The sequence below is a fragment of the Geotrypetes seraphini genome, chromosome 6 (genome assembly GCF_902459505.1).
Source record: "Geotrypetes seraphini chromosome 6, aGeoSer1.1, whole genome shotgun sequence".
In the NCBI taxonomy this organism is placed as follows: Eukaryota; Metazoa; Chordata; class Amphibia; order Gymnophiona; family Dermophiidae; genus Geotrypetes; species Geotrypetes seraphini.
Genome location: NC_047089.1, coordinates 207188102 through 207203423, shown reverse-complemented (window position 1 = coordinate 207203423; position 15322 = coordinate 207188102). Strand labels below are relative to the sequence as shown.

Genomic DNA, 15322 nt, shown 5'->3' with positions numbered 1-15322 from the left:
GGAATAAAGTGCACTTATCTTTTCAAACAATACCTCCTTCTTCTCTGAAGATAGGCAATGCGATATTGGTGCTGTCAAAAGACACAAATTAAAACCACATCTAGGAGTGATTTTGATGTATACTACATTACATAGTGATGATTACTAACAAGGCTCCTGAGACAGGCCGTGTAGGCCGAAGAACATGCCGTGTCGAGCCATCGCACGTATAAAGTTTTGAAATAAAGTTGCACACCTGGATCTTGGTACATCTCCGCTGTTTGTCTTTTCATATGTTCCATGGTGCATAATTTGCAGGTGGGGCATACAGATAAGCAGAGTCTGGGTGAAGCATGGGTGGAACTCAAATGCTTATTATCAACACTTAGGTGTGAATACTTATACTAGTGCATTCTATATACTCTGTTAGGCTAGCAGAGACACCAAGGTGGACCATCCCAAAGTTGGAGATTTAGGGCCAATGAGTGAGATTTCTCTTGCAGGCCCTTCGAGAAACAAAACAAAAGAAAGGCAAAGCCAATGTCACAATACAACACAAGGGATTTTATTGTAAGTTCCTATGGGAAGTTCCAACTAGGATCCTGGTTTCGGCAGAACACTGCCTTCCTCAGGGGACATGCCACACTGGTAACAGGATATTACAGTGGTATCTCTATTTTAGGTAGTCTTGAAAAAAACCTTAAGGAACATACTGAAAGAAGTACTGACAGCCATACTTCTAAAGAAACTTGTCGAAGAACTCACAGTGAGAACCGATAGTGTGTAATAAATCATCTGTGAAATCCAAATGTCTTAGGGCTAGATTCACTAAGGGCACGGATTGGATCTGATCTGTGAGGGAACCGATCCGTGTCCAGGGGGCTTATTCACGAATCGCCCTCATGCAAATGAGGGCTATCGGAATCACACCCCCAACCGCCTGCCCAGATCGCTCTATAGCGATCCCAAGGCATGCGCAGACTATCTGTAGATGGTCTGTGCATGTGCTGGCCCTCCAAATCCGGCAGAGCTAAATTTTCTTTGACTGCTTTTAACTTTTTTGCGAGTCCGTGGTTTTAACCCGCTTTAAGCCCATGAGTTAAAACCACGGGCTTGCACTGCGGGGAAGGGCAGGAGAGTCGGGGTGGCAGGAGAGATTTGGGGTGAGAGCAGGGCGGCGAGTTGAGGCGGCAGGAGAGATTCGGGGCGAGAGCATGAGATTGGGGCAGGCAGGAGATCAGGACTGAGACAGGGCAGGAGATCGGGGCAGAGGGCAGGGCGGCAGAAGGCAGGGCAGTAGGAAAGGACCTCAGCGACTGGTCCTCAGCAGTCACTTATTTTGGATCGGGCAGCCCAGCTGGTGTTGCTTTTTTATTTTAGTGAATTGCTTACATTTGAATGCCGTTCCCTCTCATTTGCTTACGCGAATCGGAGGATGATCAGGACAGATGTTAGTGAATCAGGTTGGAGGGAAATCGGGTTACAAAGGGCTCACAAACTGATCGGTTTGCTTAGTGAATCTAGCCCTTAGTTCCTGGATGGCTGTAAATTTCCTTTTGAAGTAGTAATCCAGCCCATGCATCAGGAGGTGATGCATGGATATTTTTTTTGAAAGGCAAAAAAATATGAATGTCATTAGTACACGCTGTTATATTTTCAGTAAAATATAGGATGCTAAATAATGGCATTTCAGAAAGGAATTAATAAACTGCTTGATGCCTTGGAAAAAGTGATTAGTTATTCTTTATACCTCCATCTATATTCTTCAAAAATGAAACACAAATGAAAAATCTTGCTAGTACGAAAAATATGTATTCTCTGAGGTGATTTTAATCAAACTGTGGTGTAGCTTTTTACCACAGGGCGGCGAGGTAAATGCTCTGATGCTCATTCAGTTCCTATGAGCATCAGAGCATTTATCTCACCAACCTGTAGTAAAAAGTTCCATCGTGGTTTGATAAATGGGGCCCTTAGTCTTTGCATAAGGTCAGTCAGCATCTTAACAAAAACTGTTTTTTAAATAGCTCACATCAAAAAATATTAACCAACTAAAAACTGGAGAAACACTTATAATTCTGATTATCTTTCAAGAACATAAGCACATACTAGGACAGAGTAAAGGTCCATCAAGCCCGGTATCTTATTTCCAACAGTGGCCAATCCATATCCAAATACCTGGCAAATTCCCAAAAGAATAAAACAGATTTTGTGCCCCTTATCCAAGAACTAGAGAGTGGATTTACCCAAGTCCGTTTTGATAATGGCTTATGAACTTTTCTTATAGCAAATTAGCGAAACTTTTTTAAACCCTGCTAAACTAACTACTTTTACCATATTCTCTGGCCACGAATTCCAGAATTTAATTAGCATAGCATTTATAGAATAATGATTTAAAAAATGTACTTAGCATTTATATTCTTCCCATTCATGCACTGCTTCTCCCCTATATAGAGTTACAGATATGTTACCTGGTTAATTAGAAATGACATCTCCCACGGCCCACTCAAATTTCTTAAGTAATTTGCTGGAATGAAAGCAATTAAAACTTTGTCTGTGCATCAAACAGCTCATTAGTAACTTGTTTGTTCACTCCTCATCAAGAGAAAAGTTCAGAATTGTATGTTGAACATTTGTGCTGTCATTGAATGCCCAATTCATCATAAATCAGATGAAAGTAGCAGTGGTCCCTAGATGCACTTCTCAAAGAAGTTGTCTGTTTGCTCTTGTACAAAGCTGTCTACAGCCTTCCTTGGAATTTGTTCTCTGTTATAGGGATTATTTATTGTTATTGGGCTGGAGCAGAGCCTGCAATGCAGCAAAATATAAATTTACATCTATGATCTTTTCATTTTCGTTGTACTATTTATTTATTTTTTTTGTAAATCTTTATCAAATTTTCAAACTACCATAGTGCAAAAAACAATTTCAATATACATAAGTTTACACTTAATTTACATTAACTTACCGACATTAATGTACAACCATTTCCCCCCCCCCCCCATCAAATAATTCAAAAATGTACTATTCTCTAATGGGTTGCAGTTAGGGGAGGATAGGAATTGCATGCTCGGATCCCAATTTCTATTACCAAGCAAGCCAATTCTCACTAATCTGGGATTCCCATAAGCAGGGGTATTTCTTGTCTGGGCACACCTTCACTTCATTCTGAAATTTGCTGATTGTTCCAGCATTATTCCTTGGGTTGCTTACACAAGACCTATATTACATACCTAAGATTCATATTTTCCTTTTATCTATTTCCTGTTAATACCCTCACTACTTGCATTCTGTAATTCACCAACTGTCCAGCTTCATTCTGTAATTTGCTTTATTCCATAATTCACTTTATTCTGTAATTCACTTCATTCTGCAATTCGCCTTATTGTTCAGCTCTATTCTATATTTTACAGAGTGTCCAACTTTATTCCTTGGAATGTAATTCGCTGATTATCCAGCCTTCTTTGATGTAAACCGCCTAGAAGTCATTCGACTATGGCGGTATAGAAGAATAAAGTTATTATTATTAAGTTATTATTATACTTTCTTTTTCTTGTGTTTATTTGGGGATTTTTTATAGTAATGAAGACATAAACCTCTTCGACATTTCTTAATAGGTGGTATATCAGATTTTAATAAACAAACTTCTAATCATGGTTTTCTTCATATGCTTCATCTCAGTGAGGCCTTGGGCTGCCATTTTCTCTCTCCATTTTTGCTTCAGGACATCTGCGTTATTTTTCTGCCTATCTTAGCTAACAGCATCTTGCTTTTCATTCGAGCAGTGTACCAGCCGCCATGTTTGTGCTGTCTCCAAATCCCTCATTCATAAGGATCATTACATTACATTAGTGTCTTCTATTCCGCCAATACCTTGCAGTTCTAGGCAAATTACAAAAGAAGATAACTGGACATTTCCAGGAAAATTACAGATTAGGCTGCTAATTACATGGTTGACACTTAGCTGGGAAATTTACAAGATTGGGAATAGTCAAGGAGATGTATTAGTTTTTCTGGATAAATTTTCTGAATAGCAGGGTTTTAATTCAATTTCCCTGAATTGCGACAAACCTGTTATTAACAAACACTGATACTTAGGGCTCCTTTTTCCAAGCTGCGATAGCGTTTTTAGCGCGCGCAGAATTTTAGCACGTGCTAAACCCACGCTACATGGCTACAGCTAACGCTAGATCTATGCTGGCGTTAGCATCTAGCACGCGTGGCAATTCTGCGTGTGCTAAGCACGCACTAAAACCGCTATCACAGCTTAGTAAAAGGAGCCCTTAGTCCCTTGACCTAGCAGTTTCCCTTTGCTCCTTTGGGCACTAAGCTTGATTGAAATTTACTTCTATTGGGTTATAGTGCCATGATCCTTCGTTCATACCTACCTGAGGAGTTTCTCCTGTCTTTTTTTTTTATTTTTATAATTTCCTCCCTAGAGCTGTCAAGTTACCCAATTCCAAGAGGGAGCCTTTTTTAGCTAGTCATGGTTTTAAGTAGAGAATGACACGGGGACAAATTTTTCCCTGCCCCTGCCCGTCCCATCCCCGTGAATTCTTTTCCTGTCCCTGCTCTATTCCTGCAAACTCTGTCCTCATCTGCACAAGCCTCAAACACTTTAAAATCATAAGTAGCAACATTCTAGAGCTCAGACTGTGATGTCATAATGCCTCATTCCACCAATGCCTAAGCTCTGTCCTCATCTGCACAAGCCTCAAACACTTTAAAATCATAAGTAGCAACATTCTAGAGCTCAGACTGTGATGTCATAATGCCTCATTCCACCAATGCCTAAGCTCTGTCCTCATCTGCACAAGCCTCAAACACTTTCAAATCATAAGTGTTCAAGGCTTGTGCGGTTAAGGCAGAGCTTACAGGAATGGAGCAGGGATAGCAACAAAACTCGCGGGGACAGGATGGGGAAATTGAGTTCCTGTGGGGATGGGGAAAAATTTGTCCCCGTGTCATTCTCTAGTTTTAAGATTGCATTCTAAAACAATGTGGGATGTATAGTTCCTAATTCCATCCATTGAAATCAGTGTTGCAGGTCAATCAATACATCAGAATAAGTAGTGCTCTTCTGTGCACGTAAGCGTGCAAGGCATATGTAACTGGGTTCATAGACAAAATCACGCGAGACAACGGCGCGCCGACAACTGAGCGCAGACAACTGAGCGCAAGGTTGATGGCGCGCCGAAGAAAAGCACTATTTTAAAGGGTTCCGACGGGGGGTGTTGGTGGGGGGGGGTTTTACTTAACAGACATCGCACTGGCGTTGTGGGGGGCTTGGGGGGTTGTAACCCCCCTCATTATACTTGAAACCGAACTTTTTGCCTGTTTTTTAGGGAAAAAGTTCAGTTTTAAGTATAATGTGGGGGGTTACAACCCCCAAACCCCCCCCCCCACAACGCCATCGCAATGTCTGTTAAGTAAAGTGGGGGGGGTTCCCCCCCCACAACCCCTGTCGGAGCCCTTTAAAATAGTGCTTTTCTTCGGCACGCCGTCAACCTTGCGCTCAGTTGTCGGCGCGCCGTTGTCTCGCGCGATTTAGTCCCGTCACCATGTAACTGCATGCACCAGTTAGAGAATTGCCTTTTATGACTGTAAGCCTTCCAGAGAAAGGGAAATGCCTCGGGTACCTTGAGCTACTGCTGAAAAAGGTGTTAGTCAAATCCAAATTTTATTATCTATATGTGCAAATGTTTGACCCACCCATGTGAATGCCCATCATTAAAGTTAGTGTGCCTTCACATAATGGAACATACTTACAAAATGTCGCTTCATCAGAAATTAATCATTTACATGCCGGCTGAATGTCGATCCAGGTCGGAAACCCCAATCCCCCCTCCCACACAGCCGGGCCGCCCAGGGAGGGGAAGGACGCCAGCCTGCGCGGCGGCCCTCCCGAGACGCTCCTACCTCGCAGGAACCAAGGGAGCGTCTCGGCGGGCTGTGGCAGGCCGCGGCTCAACAAGGGAGAGTCGGGGTGGGTGCGACGCGACCCGCGCCGCGCGCGACCCAGCAGGAGCGAGCGCACGCAGAGCGAGCCGGCGAAGCACATGGGGAGACAAACCCAAGTCGCGTCGATCTCCCTGGACCGCCGTCGGGAAAAGGGGCGACCTCCCTTCCGCTTCCCCCTCATCTCCTAACCCTCCCCTCCCCCCTCCCTCGCTGATTGGCGTTTCCTATCCTCCTCCCTCCCCGCCCCCCTCCTATCTATTCGCTCCGGCTTCAGGCCGATTTGGCCTCGCTCCTCCCTATACGGGATCGGAGCTTGTTCTTTCTTGCTGCTTAAATTGAGGCAGATCCTTATAGAATTAACCCCCTTAGTGACCCTGTGGTTGCAGGTGTAAAAAATATGCGCTTGTATTCCACGCATCTACCCCCATATTTTATCAAATAAGTGGGTATTGCAATCTGTGTGTAGGCATTTATGGAGCACTGAAGCAGATGCGTGGAATACAAGTGCATATTTTTTACACCTGCAACCACAGGGTCACTAAGGGGGTTAATTCTATAAGGATCCGCCTCAATTTAGGCAGTAAGAATAAATGCTGGTATTCTATTCATTTACATGCAAATGCAATCCCTGCCTTCAACTCTCCCCAAATTTCCCCTTTGTTTGCTGTTTCTAGAATGCGAAACATTTATTCAAATTCAAGGATAGCGTCATTTAAAAAGTGACAGATCCCCGTGTAAGTATGGTGATCTTTCCATGTGACAGATTACAGTATTAAGCGGGACACAAATTAGCAGGGTTGGATGAGCCTTATGATTCTTCTCTGCTGGTATCTGCCTCAAATATAATTCTCTCCTACAAAATAGTAGTCAGAGAGCAAAAACTTGAGATTTGCTAATGAAAAAAAAGCAATCTAGTTGCTTTTAGTTCTTTTCTCAGGAGATTTTCTCTGCACCTCACCTGTTTTCCTGCATTCAAAGAAATGTTCCTGTCATTTTGGATTTAATTTGATCTGCCTGACAGCCTTAACAACAAGGGAGCTTTCTTTTTTTTTTTTGGGGGGGGGGTTTCATATGGCTGCCTTTTTTACTGAGCGCTGTGGGAACTTTGCAGTCATGCCGATACTATGAGGGTGGTATGAAAAGGCTGGTAAAAAAGCAAGTAAAACGACGTAGGGCTAGATTCACAAAGCAAACCGATCATGTACTGATCGGTTTGCGATCACTTTGCGACCCCGCTCCCATTCACTAACCTTACTCCCGATCCGATTCCTGCCCGATCCGATCTGCGCATGCAAATGAGGGGGAATTGCATGCAAATATAGGAAGGGAGCGATTCACAAAAGAAAACTTCAGGAACACCGATTGGGCTGGCCGATCAAAAGAAGCGACTGCTGGGGACCGGTCGCTCACCTCCTTTCCGACTGTCCTGCTCTCTGCCTGAAATCCAGTCCTGCAGCCCTGAAACTATCAAAAAAGCGTCCAGTTCTCTGCCGCTCTCCTCTCATCCACCATGCTGCCCTGCTCTCTTCTCCCCTTGCCTCTCTGCCCTATTCCGCTCTGCCGCCCTGCTCTCTTTGGCCATGCCCCTCTGCGAGCACGTGTTTTTAACCCACGGTTTTAACCCGCAGATTTTTTTAAAGCGGGGCTGCACTTCTCGCTACCAGCCCCAGCTGATCTCTTTCACGTCTTATACTGACAGTTCTAGCCTCCCCGATCCCCCCTCTCCCTCCCACGCTTGTGCTGAGAGCCAACACATGCTCGGACTATCTACGGGAAAATAAGATGGTTCGCGCGTGCGTCCCGATCGCTCTGCAGTGATCCGTTCAGTGGCTGTGTGGGCGTGCCTTCAATTGCATTAATTTGCATGAGGAGGCTTGCTGAATCGATCGCCCAAGAAGACTTGCAAACGGATCGGCCACGGATCGCCCAGCAAAGGTAGGCTTCGTGAATCTAGCCCGTAGTCTCCATCGAGGGCTAGACACTTAGTTCAGCAAGCTTCCAGTTTTCTGGAAACTTGCTAGACTAAACTGGAAACTTGCTAGACTAAGGGGTCCTTGTACTAAGGTGTGCCAACCGATTTAGTGTGTGCTAATTGATTTAGCGCATGTTAAATGATAAGGCATCCATTATATTCTATGGGCGCCTTAGCATTTAGTGTGTTCTAAATCGATTAGCATGCTAAATTGGTTAGCACACCTTAGTAAAACGACCCCTAAGTGTAGCCCTTGATGTAGACTACATTTTTGAACTTGCTTTTTTTTTTTACCAAACCTCGTACCTACCTTTAATGTGTGCTTCACATAAACAGAAATTTTGCACAGTGGGGAAGCTATTTGTGTCTAAGATAGACGTGCTTTAAAAGAATTAACAGGATATGGATTTCTACATCTCATTAAAATGAAGGGCTTTGTCTTTACAACCAGATTTGAAAAACAACACAGTAACACAACGAAACAAAGCACAAGGAAGGGAAAGGGGGGGGTGGAAGGGCTGTGTGCCAACATTTGCATAAGCTTAGTTATTAATTGTATATAATACTCTGTACCTTTTCTACATCAAAACGTTAATACTTTAGATCACTGGCAGATTTAACATGTTCTGAATTATATGTCTTGAGAAAGGTATAGGAAACAAGAAAGAAATGTTTCACCAAGGAAGCCAACTTGGAACAGAAGAAACAGTAGACAATCTGGAGATACATTCACATTTATTCAGAGTGCTCCCAGTAACAATGCCCAATGTGTTTCATCAACAAGATTGCTCCAGGGGCGAGTAACTGTGACAGCAAAGCACTATGCAAAATGCTGATTTAATAATAATATACTCCAATTACAAAACGATGCTGTGGGGTGGTCTGCGTCCCAAGAACGGTCATCCCAACCACAGAAATGGACCTGGGTACCACAAAGATCGGGTGATACTAAAAACAAAATGTGGAACCAGTTCCTGGGCTTCCAAGAGTATAAAATTATAAAGTTTATTAATACAAAAAACAATTCAAAAATATCACAATATGTTAAAAGGCAAATTGACACAAAATAAGTCCACTGCATGAATAGTAGCCAGACCCTACACAGGCCGTGTTTCAGCTTTGTAAAACCTTCCTCAGGGGTACTTCAAGTTTCAAGTTTATTCAAGTTTATTTATAGCTTGATATACCGACCATCACATGTATCTGGACGCTTTACAATTTTAAAAATTAATTGAATCTGCTAATTTAAAAATTTAATTAAAATAAAATAAGAAGGGTAAAACTAATACTATGACATATTAAGACTTATTAGAGACGAGAGGTACTGAAGGATAGGGAAGTTTTAACTACAATATATAAATAAAAATAAAAGGAAGGATAGAAGGGTAGGGAATAACGAGAGGAAAATAGGGATGGCATTTCTTATAAAATAAATTTTTTTCCCTCCCCCCCGCTTATTGATAGGCATCTCTAAAAAGAAATGTTTTAAGATTCGTTTTAAATTTATTTAGGGAGTTTTCGTTGCGGAGATAGAGAGGCATTGAATTCCAGAACGAGGGTGCGACTACAGAAAAGATGGAATTTCTAGTATAATATAGGTCCTTGAATGAAGGTACTGTCAATAAGTTTTGATTCGCAGATCTAAGGACCCTAGAAGGGGTATGTGGAATGAGATATTTGTCGAGGAAGATAGGGAGGTGGAAGGTCTTAATTTTAATAGTTAAAAGAAGAATGTAGTAACAGGCATTCAAAAAAATTGTAAGTCTTTTTGGTGAGTGCTTGCTTAAAATGATGGTTGTCGCACTGGCTGGAAAATACTAAAAACAATATAAGCACTTTAACTGAGAAACAAATCCACACAAATTAAAAGCCAAAGAAAGATGTCTTTCCTTGCTGGTATCATAAATAGCTTCTACCCGCAATAAAAACCAGCAAAACTCACTTCAATATCAAAAATCTATCAAAAATACTCATTAATTAGGGGATGCACCATTAAGGTCTACTCGGTAAAAGCAAAAACCTCCAACACAATGGATAAAAAAAATCCACATGGTTTAATAAAGTAGAGAAGGTACGCACTGATAAACAGGCAAACATGTGCGTGCAATCAAGCTTAAATAGTGGAAGCTTGATGTGATGAATAATACTGATTTGAAAACAATAAAAAATGGTGCAGCTCTTAAAAACAGGGTGGAAAATCAATTAAAAAAGTAAAAAGAGGATCAAACAATAAGAGCATCCTCTAAGGCAGTGGTTCTTAACCTGGGTTCGACCGAACCCCAGGGGTTCGGTGAGTCAGTCTCGCGGGTTCGGCGGAGGTCAAAACACACCTCCGACTCATATAGCGCTTCGGTCATGTTCAATCATCTATCAGTTATTCAGTGAGCAGCACATTGTCATGCAGATTGCTTCAAAAATTCTGAGTTCATTCTCATTTTAGCGTACATGGCTGATATCTTTGCAGCTCTCAATCATCTCAATAAGCGGATGCAGGGTGGTGGAGTCAACATCATCGAAGCGGAAGAAAACCTGAAAGCTTTCCAAAAAAAGCTACCATTATGGAAACGACGAACAGAAAACGATAACTTCGCAAACTTTCCCCTGCTAGACAACTGTGTAAGTAAGATTGAAGATGTATCTGGAATCGGAGACATTTCTGTACCCGCGGAACTGAAGCAAACTATTGCCATGCACTTAGATGAGCTTGCAAAGTCTCTCGACGGATACTTCCCTACAAGAGAGTCATATCCAGCATGGGTAAGACAGCCGTTCACGTTTAGTGTTGAGACAACAGATGTCAATGATGAATACCTCGATGAAATCATTGAAATTCAGCAGAGCCAGGTTCAATAGCAACTCTTCAGAACAACAACGCTCTCAACGTTTTGGTGTCAACAATTGGTAACGTACCCTGTTATTGCTAAGAAAGCTCTGGAAATTTTCATACCGTTTGTTACAACATATCTTTGTGAGCAATCCTTTTCAAGGATGCTGGATATAAAAACGAAGAAAAGGAACAGACTTTGTTGCGAAAATGACATGAGAGTGGCACTTGCCAAGGTAAAGCCGCACATTTCTGAACTGGTCTCTGAGAGGCAACAGCAGAAGTCACACTGATTTGCAGTAAATTTCATTATTATGTTATTATTATTCGAAATATAGGAGAACTTTTTTGTTTTCAAAATTGATATTATTTTTCCCCTCACTGTATACCTATGTTTTGAATTTGTAAAAATCATATTTTATTTTTCCAATAAAGAAGGGTTCGGTGAACACGCATATGAAACTGGTGGGGTTCAGTACCTCCAACAAGGTTAAGAACCACTGCTCTAAGGAGTGAGATAATAAGATGCTTATATTAAAAACTACACAAAATACATTAATTAAAAGTTCAAAAAAAAAAAAAAATGGATCCTGAGATGTTCAGTAATCTACTTAACCACCTAAAATGTTATAAAAATAACCTTAAATTTATTTTAAAAAAGATTTAAAAATGATTAAAATGTAGTGGACTGTATAGATCTTTTAAAAAATGTGTTCCAGTAACATCAATGCTCCAGTGCTTTGTAGCACACAAACAATTGCACTACATACCAAAGAGACTGCCTGGTGGAGTATGCCCATTAACGCTTTTGGAGGTGATCAGTAGGGATATGCATGGAAGGAACGTTTGTTTTCATACTGTTATATCAGTCTCTATTTTTGAACTTTTTAGCATTTTGATTTCTTTTGTATAATATTTTGTTCATTTGATGTTTTATACCATGTGTGTCAGTGTCAGTGGCATAGCCAGACAGCCAATTTTGAGTGGGCCTGAGTCCAAAGTGGGCAGGCAACTCTCTCTCTTTTCCTTCCTTCCCATGCCCCCCCCTCTCTCCCAGCCCATGCAGCCTCTCTCTTTCTTTCCCTCCCTTCCCACCCCCTTACCCGAGTAACATTTCTGTTCTCTTCAGATGGCCAGCAGCAGTTCCTACACGCTGCTGGCAGATGACCCAGAAGTCTTTCCTGTGACACAAAATGCAAATGCATCAGAGGGAAGGCTTCTAGGTCAGCCGCCAGCAACATGTAGTAACCACTGCCAGCAGCCTGTGACTGCTAGGTAGCCAGACCTGAACCCAAACTGGGCAGGTGAGGCCTGCCTCATGGCTACACCCCTGAATTGTGTGTACTCTTTCACAGCGCACATACTTAGTACAAAACTTTGCTAGACGTTTGTGTTATTTTAGGTAGGAAATGGCACGTACCATAACAGCATAATGCCGAGGGTTTGATATTATTGCAAAATGGCAGCACATCACGGCTTCTCTCTGTTTGTTTTCTGAAATTAAGCATCACTGGTGTATGCACTGATCGTGCTACTTTTTTCCTCCTTACTAGGTAAAATTTGACTTTCTATATAATCTTCACCATGTCTGCTGTCTAGAGTCTTGGAGCAATATCGCACTCCGCCGTGCTTATGCAATCTTTATCTTGGTGGCCCTCTTCCTGGTCCCTCTTACTGCTATACTACTTCTCTACTCCAAGATTGGCTACGAACTCTGGATCAAAAAACGTATCGGAGACTCTTCAGTGCTCAATACGCTCAGCCGCAACGAGATGGCAAAAATAACCAGGTGAGTACACTTGTGCAGAGTGACACAATGACGTGTTTCTCCTTCCTCCGTTTGCAAACTAATGTGTGTTTGTGTGCGGGTTAATCTTTCAAAATAAGCTCCCCCCCTTCCCAGAATGTTGGTCATCTCCTAACAAATCTAAATCCTTCTTCCCTATACTTTAGTTATCTCATTCTTGCATTCAGATTCTGGAACGCTGCTTATCTCTTGGGTCCTGCACATGGAACAGGCAGCATTTCTGAGAAAGATACCCTGGAGGTTCTGATTTTCAACTTTCTACCTAAAAGCCTGCATTTGACTTCCAGAACCTCCAGAGTTTCCTTTGTCATTGGTACTATGTCCTAAGACAGCTGGCAGGAACTACCTCTACTGATGGGCACATTGTGAAGGAATACAAATACTGTCATTAAAGATAGCAAACCTGCCATAGCATATTTTCAGGACATGAAAAGGCAGCCCTGCAAATGTAATAGCGGGTCCACGAGTCCCGCAAGAACTGATGCCAGCCATTCAGGGAGTGGCGCAGGCCCAGGCTGGAGCGTGGCCCCGACATAATGAGGCAGCCATCCAGGGAGGGAGGGGCATGAGCGCTGAAAGTTTGCTCCTGCCGATACACCATTGGACCAGCAGAATTTAAAAGTACCGGGGGGATTAAATTTGCTCCATAAGATGCACCTACATTTCCACCCACTTTTTTGGAGAAAAAACTGTGTCTTATGAAGCAAAAAATACGGTAATCACATAAGTGCTAGTTTTCTCTAAATTTAAGTACGCTGTTATACTTTACAATGAGGGAGTAACTGGTTTGAAGTTTTCTAAACAAGGTAAACCCTCCTTTAATTACCTTGGTGCCAATATTGCAACTCTGACTCACTGAAATGATCTAACTAGTCTACCTTCTGGCATGTCCATGGAAGCCATTTTCTCATCTTTCTTTCCATAACATCTGTAGGAAGAAGAAACGGGCTGTCATGATGATGGTAATTGTGGTGACCTTCTTCGCCGCCTGCTGGGCACCCTTCCATGTTGTTCACATTTTGTTTGAATACAGTAAGTGGATACAAGTTAGTCTTAAAGCGGCGTATCAGCCAGGACCGGCCTGATTGGCCCCCATTTAATAATATTGTTCTGACAGGCCCATTTCTAAACTAAACTAAACTAAGCCTTAGGTTTATATACCGCATCTTCTCCACTGAAGTGGAGCTCGACACGGTTTACAGAGTTTAAAAAATATGGGAAGCGAGAAGAGAATGAGTTTACAAAGCATAAAAAGAGGGGATGTAATCAGGAGAAGAGATTATTATATGCTAGAGAAAAGCCAGGTATTCAGTTGTTTTCGGAATAGTTGGAGGGAGTCCAGGTTCCGCAGCGGGACAGTGAGGTCGTTCCAGAGGCCGATGATTTTGGAGAGGAGGGATCTACCCAGTTTACCTGCGTGGAGGATGCCGTGTAGAGAGGGGAAGGATAGTTTATGTCTGTGGGCAGATCTGGTGGTAGTTGGTGTCGGGGCGAAGAAGGATAGAGGGATTAGGGGCGGAAGGATTTCGTGAATGATCTTGAAAGCCAGGCAGGAGCATTTGAAATGAATTCTGGAAAGTACTGGGAGCCAGTGAAGATTGGTAAGTAGAGGGGAGACGTGGTCATATTTGCGTTTAGCAAAAATCAGCTTAGCCGCAGTGTTCTGGATAAGCTGGAGTCTGCGAAGACTTTTTTTCGTTAGGCCTAAGTAGATGGTTACAATAATCGAGTTTGGATAGGATGATGGATTGTACAAGGACAATTTCCTGGTGCATTCTCATGTTTCTTTTTTTTTTTTTTTTTTAGTTCAAGAAAATTTTATTGGTTTTAGAAAGCATGAAAACATAGAAACAAAATAGAAGAGCTTCCATGGAAGCACAAGTTATAAACCGGGTGATGACACCCATCCAGTATATCCAATTACAAAATGAGAAGGGCCTCATCTGGGGCAGCCTCCTTGGAACGGCTGGGGCACGGGCAGTGTGTCTGGGAGGGAATGCATGGATGGGAGAACATCGCAGGGGAGGAGACATAGGCATCCTGGGACTGTCTGCCAAGTCTCTTCCCTGAAGAAGCCCTTTCTGGAAACGTCAATCGCTCCTCTTAAACTTACTTGCTCCACTTCATCACTGACGCTGAAACCGTGGATTGAAGACAAAGTTTTATTTTATTTTTCTTTCCAGCTTATGATTTATCTTTAATCTTATCTATTGTTTTGCCTTTTGTCTTTGTTTTGTTCTATTTCTATCATTTAAATTTCTCCAGAATTCTACTGTTCAACGGCTCCCCCTTCTGCTTCTATTCCTTTCTCTCCTCTCTTCTACCTTCCAAAGTATTTAGATCAATGCTGTCTTGTTAAAATGTTTATTTTATTTTTATTTTTCCTCTAACTCTACTTTTCACTTCTCTATTACCCTCCAGGTACTTTAGTTAGATTGTGAGCCTTCGGGACAGTAAGGGAATTTTTCAAGTACCTTTCTTATTTCTAATCTTAATGTATATTTTCTGTAAACCGCTTAGAACCTAACGGATGTAGCGGTATATAAGAAATAAATTACATTACATTACATTACAATAACAAAGATAAATGAGCAGTAAGCAGTATAACAATCATCTTAGTATGCACATCATGGAGACATTTTTATACAGTCCCTCTTAACTTGACTACTACTTTTATGACAGTATCTACAATAGTGCCTAAAGAAGCATTACATAAGCATTAAGACGTTTTATACTGTTTTCATATCCAAAAGGCAACTAAATGCAGCTCTTGTCCTATGTA

General features: G+C 42.0%; 1 protein-coding gene across 1 annotated transcript in view; it reads left to right on the top strand.

Annotated features, from left to right (window-relative positions):
• QRFPR (pyroglutamylated RFamide peptide receptor) overlaps positions 1 to 15322 on the top strand; it is a 108976-nt gene that overhangs the window by 82475 nt on the left and 11179 nt on the right. The window contains exons 4-5 of the mRNA XM_033947373.1: positions 12287 to 12522; positions 13475 to 13572. Coding sequence (XP_033803264.1) covers positions 12287 to 12522; positions 13475 to 13572 — 334 coding nt within the window. The remainder of the gene's footprint in view (positions 1 to 12286; positions 12523 to 13474; positions 13573 to 15322) is intronic.